Consider the following 13832-nt stretch of genomic DNA (forward strand, 5'->3'; position numbering starts at 1 on the left):
TGTGTCAGTTACCTGCATATTAGCCTGGGGTGGTGTATACATCAAATTCTAACATGCAATAGGCTTTTAAAAGCACTACCATAGCATGAAGCCAGACCATGATTAAGAATGAATGAAGAAGTAAAGCATTATTACATGTATGTGTACACATGTGTGCACAAGTTCAATTCTCATGCTGGAAAGAATGCTCCTAATGCCCCAGCTGAATTCGCCATTCTTGTAGTTGCTATGATGCACACAGACTTATTAACTTGAATCCCTACTGAGTTTATGTTCCTTTTCTTAAGGGCTCTGGGAGTTTGCACCAGAAATCTTTTCTCTTTCCACTACCCTGGTTGTGGTAGACCAGTGATTGGCCCAAGGACACTTACCATCCACATCTTTCCCCAGGCCCTGGCATCATCCCAGGGCCTGTGCACACATACAGAAGCCAGAAGTCAACAGTGGTTTCCCTCCTCTATCACTGACTGGCTATACACCTGCCTGTCCCCACCCCTCTCCTCATCCCCAGCACTGGTGACAGATGCACACTACTGTGCCAGTTGATATGTGGTTCTGGGGACCCAGACTCGGATCCTCAAGCTTACACAGCAGCCACCATATCCTCCACAATACCTCCCCCACCCAGAAGTTCACAACATTCCCACACAGGAGTTGAGCCCAGGATGCATGCCATTAATCCCAGCACTTGGGAGGCAGAGGCAGGTGGATCTCTGTGAGTTCAAGGCCAGGCTGATCCACATAATGAGTTCTAGAATAGCCAGGGCTACAAAGTGAGACTGTATCTCAAAAAATTATAAGTTAGCAAACAAATCTTTACATATATAAAAATTGACCTAATACTTCTATATAGAAGTTTTTTAAGGAAGAAAATGACAGGCAGACGACGTTGTGTACAAAATATGAGCAAGTGAACACTGATCATGTCATCCTTATTGGCCGGAACTCGAGTGAATGATGAACAGTGATCACAACTCCATTTGCTCACGGAGGTCAACGAGAAGACAGAACAGGCCACGTGCTCCTCTGCCAGCCCCCCCCCCCCCCCCCCCCCCCCCCCGCTTTTCCAGAAAAGCCCGTACTGAGTGCCATTTATCCTACCTGAGCCAGCAAGTCCTGGAATTGCTCTCTCGTGAGCGGCAGGAGGAAGGCTGTGATGACGCGCTTCAGGTCCCCCTTCGTCACCGCCTGGCTGTGGGTCGGGTCGAGTACCTGGAAGACTTTTTTTATTTCATCCCTTTTGCAGGAAATCCTTTGAGACAGGATCCGTTCAACATCTAACGAGGACAGTATTGGGTTGGCAATAGCTGTGGCTGTGGATGAGAGAGATACCTAGTGAGTGTGCTTAGACCGAGATGCTATCCAGCCTGCCGAGTCCAGCTTCCTCTCTTATTCTCAGTTATCTACTCATTTGATGGCTCACCAAGGAAAATCCAGTTTTCACTTCTGGAAGTTGATTAGCACAGGATCACACCCATAAGGGAGAGAGGTGAAGGTGGCCTTCCCTACAAGGCCATGGGATATGAGAAGAAACCTTGAGGAGTGGAAGAAATAATGTATTTCATAAGTCAATCTTTTTTTTTTTACAATTTTTTTGTGTGTGTACATGTATACCTATGTATGTGGTTGCTGGAATGCCATGGCATGCATGTGGAGATCAGGGGACAGTGGGGGAGTGGGTTCTCTCTTCCCATCATGTGGATCTTGGGTACCAAACTCGAGTCATCGAGCTTGACAGCAAAGTGCCTTTACCTACTGAACCACCTCAACAGTCCTCAATGAATCTTTCCTGTGTGTGTGAGGACACGTGTGTCCATGTGAGTGCACATGGATGGGAACGTGCGAATGTGGAGGCCAGAAGTCAACACTGGATGTCTTCCTCCATCTCTGCTCCACCTTATTTTTTTTTTTTTTGAGACAAGGCCTCTCATTAAACCCAGAGCTACTGGGCAGTGGTGGTGCATTCCTTTAATCCCAGCTCTCAGGAGGCAGAGGTAGGTATGTCTCTGTTCAAGGCCAGGACAGTCTACAGAGCAAATTCAAGGACAGTCAGGGCTACACAGAGAAACCCTGTCTCAAGAAATGAGAGAGAGAGAGAGAGAGAGAGAGAGAGAGAGAGAGAGAGAGAGAGAGAGAATAATAAAGTATTTATTTAAAAAAAAAAAAAAACCCTAGAGCTAATGGGCCAGCAAAACCCAGGGATCCTCCTGTCTCCACCTCCCTAACACCAGGATTACACCACCACTCCTGATGGGTGCTGGGGATCTGAACTTAAATTCTCAGGTTTATCTAGCAAGCACCTTATCCGCTGATAAGGTAAATCAACCTTTACAGCAGCCTATCTACCTTATATGACCTTGGCAGTTTGGGGGGAAATTTTGATTATCTGGGATCCTTTTCCTTTTGAAGGCTGGAGACATGAACAGCCTGGGTGTGGAAAGCTGGTATGAAAACATTCACCATGCTCTGGATAAGTGTCAGGGGCTTCAACTTCCTAGGGGCAAGGGGAGTCCCAACTGATGCTTCAGGCCTCAGAGGTCCACAGGTCACCCATGAGAGGTGACAGGCTTCAGGCCTCCCTGACTTCTATTGCAGACAGGAACAATTGTGGAGAGAAATGCAATTATTCAAAGCACCCCAGGGCCGGGTGTAAACACTGGGTACTCCGTTTGATATTCCATAGCGGGCTGAGCAAAGAGGAGGCTGAGGACAGTGGCCTGGCCAGCCCCTCACGTTTATTACAGCAGACTCCAGTGTGTGGCAAAAGCTTCGTTGAGGCCTTGTCTTTTATAGTCACAAGGGTAGTCAGGGAGCCTGGGCTCTAGCTACTTCCCTTAGAATACAAATTTCTTAGCAGCTGAGAGGGAAGGCTTTCACCTCAGGTGGCCTGAGCCAGATCAGGGTTTCAGAGGGCACCTCAGTGACAGATGGAATCATTCCCAGGGCTCTCTTGGGTCACAATGTAAGCTGCCTGAGCCAAAGGTGGTAACAGAGAGACAACATGGGCTCCCAAGCCACGCTGTGATGGATATCTACTCCACTCTCACGTAAGGTTAGGCGGTGGGCAAGTCCTCTTTGTCACAGCCCAGGGCTGTACAAGTCCCTACTGAGGTGCCCGAGGAGACCAGGATGCCTCTCACTCTCAAGACTTCTGCTGGGAGATCAGCATGGGCAGTGATCTGAAGACTTAGAAATGAGGCGGCCGCTTTGGAGTGACATGGAAGCTTTCTAGCACAAAATGGTGGCGCTATTTGGAAAGGCTGTGGAAACTTTAAGAAGTAGGACCTATTTGCTATCTGCTACAAACAGATCACTAGAGAGGGGCCTTTGAAGGTTATATCGAGCCCCTGGTGTGTGTGCTCCCCCGCCTCCGTCCTGGTCCACTGTGATGTGATCATCCACCGAACACTCTGGCGAACTGAGCTGGTCCACCATGGTGGACGGAAACCCTTCTCCTCCTTTGTTTCCACCAGCTACTGTGAGCACAGTGCTGTAACTGGTGGTCCCTGAGAACTAGGAGCAGGGATGAAGGGGATGGCTGCCACGGGAACAAACAAGAGGAGTCCAGTGGAGGCAGCACAGCCACGGATGGTCCAGACCTTGGGCCTCATGCTCTGGTTATGGGATGCCACCATGACCTTACCATCAACAGAATGGCAGAACCCAATGTCCTCCCTCCCCTCCCCTCTATCACCGCATGGAGGAGGAAGGCCCGGGAGGAGGCTGGAGTGTGGAGACGGGTCAGGCCAGCTGCTCAGGTACATGCCTGTGGAGCTCTCCCCAACAGTCAGAGTCAAAAGGGGAAATTTTTCAAGAGCAGAGATCCCAGAATGTTTGATTTGACGTGTCATGGGAAGCGGGAAGACAGTGGAGGCCACGCAGCCTGACAGGTTGGTCACGGCCTCCACCGAAGGGACAGAGAATGATTCAGGAGAAACAAGTTTCCACGGCGGCCACAGTGGGCCCTCCCCCATGCAGTCTCTGCTCACACCGTCAGTCTTGATTTCTTTTCCTGTGGCTGTGATAAAAAAATACCCTGACAAAGCTACTTAAGGGAGAGAGGGCTTATTTGTCCCCACCCTTCCAGGCTACAGTCTATCATCCGGGGAAGCCGAGGCAGCAGGAACTCAAAGCCACGGTCACATCCCGTCCACGACGAAAACAGGCAGCAATGGACTGATCCTTATGCTTGTGTTCAGCTCCCTCTCCTTTTCATGCAGCCCAGAGCCTGGCCCACATGGCGCTGCCCACATCCAGCATGGGTCTTCCCGCCTCAAGCAACCCAATTAAGAAAATCCCTCACAGGCATGTCCACAGGCCAACTCAATCCAGACAACTCCTCATGAAGCCCCCGCTACCCCCAGCCAGGTGAGGCCAGATTGTGCCAGGTTAACAAACTAACCACCACAGTCACGCTGTCGCTCCTCCCAACAAGAACGGAAAAGAGTTTTCTCTCCCGACTCTAGCCCCTGGTTTGTGTATGGCATCAGCCACACCTGTGCCTGAGACCAGTGGCACCATGGGGGATATATGACTGCTATTCTTTAAAGCCACTGTGTGTGGGAGGGGGGCTTTATCCCCCTACAATCTACACCTGGGGCAGAGGAGGACAAGGCTAGAGAGAGAATTCCTGAGTCCAGTGTGGGGTGTCTAAGTGTGCATGCCCTCTAGAAGGCTGAATCTATAATATGGAGATCAAAGAGGTTGGGGTAGGGCATGCCATGTGGGAGCCAGAAGCCCGTGGCAGGGAAGCACCGAGGGAGGGGGAGGTAAGGAGGCTTATCTGCGAAATCCCAATTTTGTAGAAAGTGGGATTCACTATTCCAGAGCTGCTGACCAGGAACCCATCATTGCCAGCCCCTGTTGCTGGTGCCAAGCACACTGCAGCGGGCAGACAGACCCGGCTACCATCTGGAGGGGACAAGACAGACAAGGGGCAGGCAGCCAGTATGCCACGGGGTGACGACAGATGGTAGTGAATGCAGCAAGGGTGGCAAGAGACCAGCAGGGTGTAGGAAGGTGGCACCATGGCCCGCTCTAGCCAGGCGGTCCGGGATCCCTCCCCAGGGAGCTTGGGAGCCAAGATCAGAACGTCAGAAACAGGCCAGGCAGCTAGCAAGCAGAGGTGACCGCATTCGACATGGACCATGGCAGCTCGGCAAGAGCTCTCTGTAGGAACGACCTGAGTCTGTCTAAGGGAACAGAGACCAGGGTGGCTATGCAGGAAGCAGGAAGAGCCAGTGTTGGGAAGGTGGGACGCCTGCGTGTTGGCTTCAAGCACCTGAACAAAGGATTGGGGTTTTGTTTTGTTTTTGAGACAGGGTTTCTCTGTGTAACCACCCTGGCTGTCCTTGAACTCACTCTGCAGACCAGACTGACCTCAAGCTCAGAGATCCACCTGTCTCTGTCTCCCAAGTGCTGGGATTAAAGGTGTGTGCCACCACCGTCCGGCCCAGGGTTTTCCTAAAATTTGAGAGGAAGGCCCAGGGATCATCAGGGGAGCAATGACAATACATCATTCCAGCCACTGCAGAGAATGGACTTCAGGGACAAGAAACAAGGGAAGAAGGTCAGAGATGTCATGCATCAAGCCCACAAGGAAGTGGGTGTGGCTTGACCCTGGTGCCTCCCTGGATGTAAATCGCAGACTGGCAAAAGGAGACATGGTCTGCTGGTTCTTGCACTGACCAGGTCTTGTAGACTGTGTGGCGTGGGGACAGGCAGAGTCCAAAGAAGCAGATTAGGACCCTGGATCCATGCTCATTGTGAGGACCTAGACCAAGGATGGTGCCAGTGGCCGAGTACTAGGGCAAAGGACCTTGTGGAGTTGGTGTAAGGTGTTGGCAACCGAGGTGCAAACAGAAAGCCAGCCAGGCAGCAGGTATGTGCCCTGGAGCCTAGGGAGAAAATCAGCACAGAACTGGTTACAGATTGCTTACACGGGACATTCCATGACACAGAGCCAGGGGAGGGACAGCGGGAGAAGACCGAACCCAGCAGAGCCTGAAGGCAGAGGAAGGCTCCAGAACCTGCCATCAGACCCCTGAGGATGCTCAGCAAGGCGGGAGCCCCTCCACTCTCCCGTCTCCTCTCCCAGCCGCTGAGACTCCCAGCAGCAGCTGGTTCCCACAGAGGAGCTGTGTGGTGAGAATCAGCTAGAGTGCACAGCAATTCCTTGGCCCGCTGGGTGTCACAGGGGACCCTCTTCGCAATACACGCTTCTACCCTGAGATCTCTTCTCAGACTTTTTGTGTATTTTTTAATTGCTTTCCAAGAAGCCCTGACTTGGCACTCAGAGCTGTGATTTGAAGGCAGCAGACAGTATTAACTGGAAAATCTGCGGGAGTACCTGAGAGCAGCTTTTGGTTTTTACAAGCCTGATGTAGCACCTCAGGCACAAGGCCGATGCAGGCCCTCAGACTAGAAATGAAAGCCAGACCCAAACCTCCTCCACGGCTACCGGGAGAACCAACCAACGCCATCTTCCTGGAAGGCAGCTGGACCAGCTTCCCATTGTCGGTTTAAGAACTAGAGAATTACAGTAGACTGTCACTCTAGCCCTACCATGCTGGCCAGCAAGATGGGTTAAAAATATGTACAGTTTCAAACCAAGCCAAGACCTGAAGCTACAACAGAAACCAAATATCACAAAGGACAAGCTGGTCTTCAACAGTCCAGAGAGACAGTGCCTTCTCTCTGCAGAGATGAGGGAACAGACACAGCCCAGACAGGATGAGAAGAAAACAACTCCATATTCAGTAGCCACATGTAATGGTAGACAGACAATGACCCCAGGGCCTTGGTCAACTACATGTGAGGAGCAGCCAGGTAGGTGGCAGAGAGCTATATGATAGCACCCTAGGTCTCCTACAGACAAGGCGTCTATTCTCCAAAGGCTGGCTACAAGGTGAAGAGGCAAGGCAACCCCTATGGAACACATGGAGTCTCTGCCCATGGACTATCAGGAGCCTGCTGCAGGTTCAAGGCAAGGCAATCGAGGTGGTTTGAAGGAAAATGGCCCCCACAGGGAATGGCACTATTAGGAGGTATAGCTTTGTTGGAGTGGGTGTGTCCTTGTTGGAGGAAGTGTGTCACTGTGGAGGTGGGCTTTAAGGTCTAATATAGGCTAAAGTCACACCCAGTGTCTCAGACTACTTCCTGTTGCCTGCAAGTCAAGATGTAGGCCTATCAGCTACCTTCTCTAGCACCACATCTGCCTGCACGCTGCCTTGCTTTCCGCCATGATGATAATGGACTAAAATCCTGAACTGTAAGCCAGCCACCACAGTGAAACGTTTTTCCTTTATAAGAGTTGCTGTGGTTATGGTGTCTCTTCACAGCAATAGAAATCATAAGGCAGTGGTGGAGTCAGTGGACATCCCTCCACATGCAGAAGCTGTTGGTGGAGCTGGAAAACGAAAGGACTCTGGAGATCTACCCTGCCACCATGACTCAAATCCAGGAGGGCTATGATGCAGGAGATGGCCCCTGGAGACCCAGCTGGCAGCTCATGGGCTTGGCTTAGTAGCAGACTACATGGAATGAAAGAACGAGTGAGTGCGAAGCTGAAATACAAAGATAAAATACTTTTAACGTACTATTTTCATCTGTATTATTTATTTGTGTGTGTGAGTGTGTGAGTGTGTGTGGGGGGGGGGGGCGTGCCACCTGCATGCAGTGCCCACAAAGGTCAAAAGCAGGCATCAGATTCCCGGAGCTGGAGCTGCAGGCCATTATGAGCTGTGTGATGTGGGTGCAGCAAGTAGAACTCCGTCCTCTGCAAGAGCAGCAAGTGCTCTTAACGGCTGAGCCATTGCTCCAGCCCCAGATAAAACTGTTTTTAAAAAGAAAAGGGTACATTGTGGCAATTGTACTTATTTGATATCATCTGCTTGTACAAGCTACACAGCCACATCTCCAAATCCATGTGAACAAGAGAGTGCGGAACAGCTGATGGTGTCCCCTGGGAGTGGAGAGTGGTGATGGCAGACACACGTGTGTATATTTAAGTGTATGTATGCAGGAGGGGGGTGCATATGTACTCGGGTCCTTTGGCACATGTACATACATGTGTGTGGAGGCCAGAAGTCAACTCAAGCATCCTTCTCTATCACTTTCCACACTATTTTTTTTGAACAGGGTCTCACACTTGGCCTGGAGCTCACCAACTGAACAAGGCTGGCTGGCTGGTCACTGATCTCCGGGGATCTGCTTGTTTCTGCCTCGCTCACGCTAGGATTTCAGGCAAACCCCACTGTGCCTGGCTTTTTCACTGGGTTCTGGGGATCAAACTCCTGGCCCTCACGCTTTCTCAGAAGGCGCTTTACAGACTGAGCAGTCTCCGCATCCTATAGACATAGCTATAAAAAGAATTTAGGCCAGGTGGTGGTGGCGCATGCCTTTAATCCCAGCACTCCAGGCAGAGCCAGACGGATCTCTGTGAGTTCGAGGCCAGCCTGGTCTACAGAGCAAGATCCAGGACAGGCTCCAAACTACACAAAGAAACCCTGTCTCAAAAAAAGAAAAAGAAAAGAAAAAGAATTTAGATGTATTTATTTGATTTTATGCGTGTGAGCACTCTGCCTGTGCATCTGTGCACCACACAGCTGCCTCGTGCCTGCGGAGGTCAGAAGAAGGCAGCGTGTCCCCTGTAGTTCTCATGGTTGTGAGCTGCCATGTCGGGGCTGGGAACTAAGCCAGGTGCTCAGCAAGAATGACCAGTGCTCTTAACCGTTGATCCATCTCTCCGGCCCCAGAAACAACTTCTAAAAGGACAAAACACTTGGGCGGATATTTTTTCACATGGCCGGCCAACGTGCAAAGCAAACGGCAGAGAAGAAACACACTTGAGGCGGAGGCGGATCGAGCCGCACAGCTCCATCCGAAGAAAACTTAGGCCCGCCAGTAATAAAGATCAATCTGCTGTGTAGAAACGGGCAACTGACAGAACCGGCAAAAAGGCACCCCAGCTAAACCTGAGGAGGGGCATTTAAATCATCGTTGGACAAGTATCATCAGGGGCTTAGAAGACAGCTCAGTGGAGAAAGCTTGCCTTGCAAACATGATAACCACAGGGCTCCCAAAAGCCCCTCTAACACTGAAGGCGGGGCAGATACCTTTAACCCCTGCATGCCTGGGAGACACAGTTCCCAGACGCTTGCAAAGCCCAGCTAGCCTGGCCTATGCAGCAGTGAAGAAGAAGCGACCCTGCCTCAAATAAGGTGGAAGGCAAGGACTGACATGCAAAGTTGTCACACCCCCATGTTGTGGTATACACACACCTGTGTGTGCACAGGCATTTGCATGTGTTAGCATACACACATTTACACTTAAAAAAATGGAATTAAAACATAAATGTAAGCTGGGCAGTGATGGCGTACACCTTTAATCCCAGCACTCGGGAGGCAGAGGCAGGTGGATCTCTGTGAGTTCAAGGCCAGCCTGGTCTACAGAGCAAGTTCTCCAGAATAGCCAAGGCTACACACAGAAACCCCGTCTTGAAAGAACAAAAACAAAAAATGTAATTGCTTCTGCTAATGCACAAGATCTTACAAGATACTATTCTGTTGGGAAACTTATCAATGAACGCATGTGATATTGTGATATTCTTTGGAGGAAGCACATTTGTACCAGCTTCTGGAGGGTCTTCCAGTAGTGTTTAATTAAGAACTCTGGTAGGGCTGGAGAGATGGCTTAGAGGTTAAGAGCAATGGCTGCTCTTCCAGAGGTCCTGAGTTCAATTCCCAGCAAACATGGTGGCTCACAGCCATCTGTAATGAGATCTGGTGCCCTCTTCTGGCCTGCAGAGATACATGCAGGCAGAATACTGTATACATGATAGATAGATAGATAGATAGATAGATAGATAGATAGATAGATAGATAGATAGAACTCTGGGAGTAGTCGGATGGTGATGACACACACCTTTAGTCACTTTAGTCCAGCACTTAGGAGGCAGATGCAAGAGGTCTCTATGAGTTCAAGGCCAGCCTGGTCTACAGAGCAAGTTCCAGGACAGGCTCCAAAGCTACACAGAGAAACCCTATTTCAAAAAACCAAACAAACAAAAAAAGAACTCTGGGAGATGGATGCCTGGACTCAGTAGCCCCCTTCACACTAGTCTTTGCTTTATCAGGATTGTCAAGTATACTAAGACCACCTCCCTGCACTGTTCTGTAGCCGTGAAGCTGTGTTCCACCCCCCACCCACCCCCACCCCCGCCCTGCATTGTTCTGTAGACGTGAAGCTGTGCTCTGGAACGGCTCTACGTTTTACTCTGTCATTCTTTCATCAGAAACCACCATAACAACAGAGCCGAGTTAGGGTAGACAGGTGGCCGTCAGATATCAAGCCTGCGTCCCCAGGCTCACTAGTGACACACAGGACCGCTGGAGTAAAGTCTCCCCAACTACCAGCAAGCATGTGTCCAGTGAGATTCGTGCCTGTAATGCTTGCGGGCACACCCATTTGTCCTTCCCAGTTCCCTCCCCCACTCCATCCTGCATCCTTCAGATTTCCTGCTTGAGCCTTGCTGTCGTGCACGCTTCAGACTCAGCATTCAGTTTCCTCATTTCCTTCTCTCTGGCTACATCCCTGCAGGGCCGGCCTTTCATCAGACCCAACTCCATTCTCAGCACCTATCAACAGGTGCTCATCCTGAACCAGAGCTCAAAAAAATGTGTGTAAGAAACAAAAGCATTAAGGAGGAAATGAGTGAAGATCTAAAGATACATAATTTGGGGAAATATTAAGTCAAATTCTGTAGTCTTTAAACCGAATGAAGAATCCAAATGGCTTAACAATTCTCATGCTCCCCCCCCCAAAAAAAACACTCTGCAAATATGTATTTGTAGCTGCTTTCTCATAATTCCCAAATGCAGAAGCAACCAGAATGGGGGAGGGGGGTAACAAACTTCCGCAAGGCGTATGGTGGACTGCCGGGTAGCCGGTTACTCAACAAGCAAAATGCAGCGAGGTAAGGATAGTCTTAGCAAACAGACAGCCAGTGTAAACAGTGAGTGCAGGGCTGGAGATGTGGCGTGATGGATGGAGAGCTTACCTAACGTACATGAGGCCCAGGGTTCCAACCCCAGCACTACATAAACTGGGCGCAGTGGCATAAGCCTATGATCCTAGTGCTTGGGAAGTGCTGGCAGGATGATCATAAGTTCAAGGTCATCCTTGACTATACAGTAAGTTGGAGACTAGTCCAGGCTATATGACACCCTGTCTCAAAAAAGTCAGAGGAGGAAGAGGATGGGGAGAAAATTTAGATGTAGACCTTAAACCCTTCATAAAAACATGAACTTGATCTAGATGTAAATCTCCAAACTATGCAATTAGAAGGTTGTGTAATGGAAAACCAAGATGGCTGGGGGAGGTACCTTCTGTTCAATTCCTCTGCTAACCTAAGACTACTGGGGAACAAGCACAAATCTGTACAACTGTCATTTACTGAGGAACAACCGTTAAGCTGACAGGGTCCAGGATCACACAGCCTGGGTTCAAATCCTGACAATTCACTTTAAAACTATACATATCTGTGATGGAAGTGGCCTTGATGGGCCCATCTCTGCATTTCCCCATAGAGGATACAGGGAGGGTATCGGAACATGACGCATGGTATGCCTTTAACGGAGCCCATGTCAAACAGTAAGTGGTACCTATGGAGAGTGCTATGATCACTTGTGAGGACTCACCTGACGAAGAGGGCCTGCATACATCTTGGAAGGCAGTCCTTGAATGCGTTCTGCAGGGTGAGGAGTGGGGGCGGGAGTACGTCATCTTCTGGGTGCTGGGGTACAGGGTATGCCAGTCTGGTAAGATCGCCATTTTGCGCAATAGATCCCTGTGAGAGGAAGCAGAGCAGATTACAGCATCTTCACTGTGTCAGCACGGCCGGCTTCCTAGACGCTCCTTTCTGACCATCCTTGAGGGGAACACTAAGTCCTGTTTAGAGTGTTTTCAGCAGGTCCAAAGAACTTCAGAAGGGCAGAGATAATGGTTATTTAAGTGTTGTTGTCTTGGTCCTCCTCTGCTTAATCACGAGGCTAACCTTGTTTCTTCCTGTTGCCTCTAGCTATACCTCTCTTCCTCAAGTCTGAAGTATTCTCTTCCCAGTACCCTTTGCAGTGATGGTTTGGTGGTCATTCCTTCAACCTGCTCTCATCGTGAAAAGCTTTTCTTTCCCCTTCAATTATGACAGACAGTTCTGCTGGGTATAATAGTCTGGCTTGGCATCTGTGGGCTTTCAGTACATGTACATATTTCAGTATATATTTTCAGTGGTCATCAGTCCAAGCCAGTCAGCATCCAGCACAGATGGAGGAGGGACTCAAGAGGTCCCACCCCTAGCAAAGGAACTACTGGCGGCTGCTGCTGAGGGAGGGAGAGTCAGTTGTCTTCAGGAGTGTGCTGGTAGGTTGCCCATGTTCCTATAGATGGCCCTATACCTATGCACATATACTGTAAGTACTAACTGGACTCAGTTGGTGGAGGAGGAGGAGGAGGAGGAGGAGGAGGAGGAGGAGGAGGAGGAGAAGAAGAAGAAGACGAAGAAGAAGAAAGTCGGGAGGGAGAAGTGAGAGGGTTGGGAAGGGCTGGAGGGGTGAATATGATCCAAATACATCGCATACATATATAAAATTCTCCAAGAATAATTCTTTAAATTAGGGAGGCATTAGCGCTGCTGATTGATTTCTGGGCAAGGAGTAAGAGGTGAAGAGTTCTGACTCTTGCTGGATGTGGTAGTGAATACCTGTGACCCCGGCACTGGGAGGGGGAGGCAGGCAGCAGAAGGTGAGCTTGTCTCAGAAAACAAAACCAAGAGACTGTTCAGTGTCTCTGGGTGCTCAAGAAGAGCAGCACTGTTAACAAAGGCAGCAGCAAAAACAGGCACACACAAGGACCCTGAACATCTCCAAACGGCACCCACGAGAGCCTCCCAAGAATGCTGGCACTGTGGAAGTGAACCTTATGGCAATCTGGTAGCATTTATTCATGAAAAGGGCCAGATGTCAGGGCTGGCAAGAGGGCTGAGAGGGTGAAGGCACTTGCTGCCAAGCATGAACCCTGAGTTCGATCCCCAGGCTCCATGGGGTGGAAGGAGAAAACTGATTTCAATAAATTTGTCTTCTGACCTTTACACATGCACTTGCACTCTGTGCGTGCACACACACTGAGAGAGCCCACTCCTGCAAGTTGTCCTCTGACATTCACATGTATACCATGGCATACGCCCTACGCCCACACATACACACATACGAATAAATGTAATTTAAAAGAATTAAAAATCACAGCTTCCTGAATGGGTAGGCAATGGGGCAAAAATTTTCTAGCCAAACCTTAAAGAGAAAGCTGAGGCTCTGGAAAGTTCCCCCTTTTCCTGGAAATCTAGCAGGCCACCCAAGTGTACAGGGCTGTGGGTATATCGAAAGCCAGGTGCATTCTTGGGAAGGTCTCAAACTCTCCCTTCAGGCTGCCCTTGAGGGTCTGCACAACCAGGGGGAGAAGGCCAGGCAGAGCTACACATCCCTGCCTGGGAGAGGAGGAATGACTGTCCCAGCACATGCCACACCCAGGAAACTTGGAAGACTTGCTGTTCCCAAGCACTTAGAAAACGTCCCATCATAAGCTGACTACAAAGTTAATCAACCAGTCACTTGGGGGCTGTGCAGAGGAGAGGCTCAACCTTACAAAGTGAGTTTAGAAAATTCACCAAACCATAAAAGATAGGGAATAAGTAAATAAAGCTCATCAAACCACAAACAATAACAGAACACAGGAAGGGATGGGAACATGACTGCCGTGATCCCATCCATGAATTACTTCAA

General features: G+C 49.8%; 1 protein-coding gene across 5 annotated transcripts in view; it reads right to left on the reverse strand.

Moving 5' to 3' along the window:
* The window catches only part of Efcab6 (EF-hand calcium binding domain 6), a 198538-nt gene that overhangs the window by 163151 nt on the left and 21555 nt on the right, over positions 1-13832 (reverse strand). For all 5 annotated transcript variants that reach the window (XM_052748505.1, XM_052748503.1, XM_052748501.1 and 2 more), the window contains 2 exons: positions 11700-11848; positions 1102-1313 (listed from right to left, as the gene is read on the reverse strand). In XM_052748505.1, the coding sequence (XP_052604465.1) occupies positions 1102-1313; positions 11700-11832 (345 nt within the window). In that variant the 5' untranslated portion in view covers positions 11833-11848. The remainder of the gene's footprint in view (positions 1-1101; positions 1314-11699; positions 11849-13832) is intronic.

This window comes from Peromyscus californicus, unplaced genomic scaffold, assembly GCF_007827085.1.
Source record: "Peromyscus californicus insignis strain IS unplaced genomic scaffold, ASM782708v3 Scaffold_20__1_contigs__length_68692818, whole genome shotgun sequence".
In the NCBI taxonomy this organism is placed as follows: domain Eukaryota; kingdom Metazoa; phylum Chordata; class Mammalia; order Rodentia; family Cricetidae; genus Peromyscus; species Peromyscus californicus.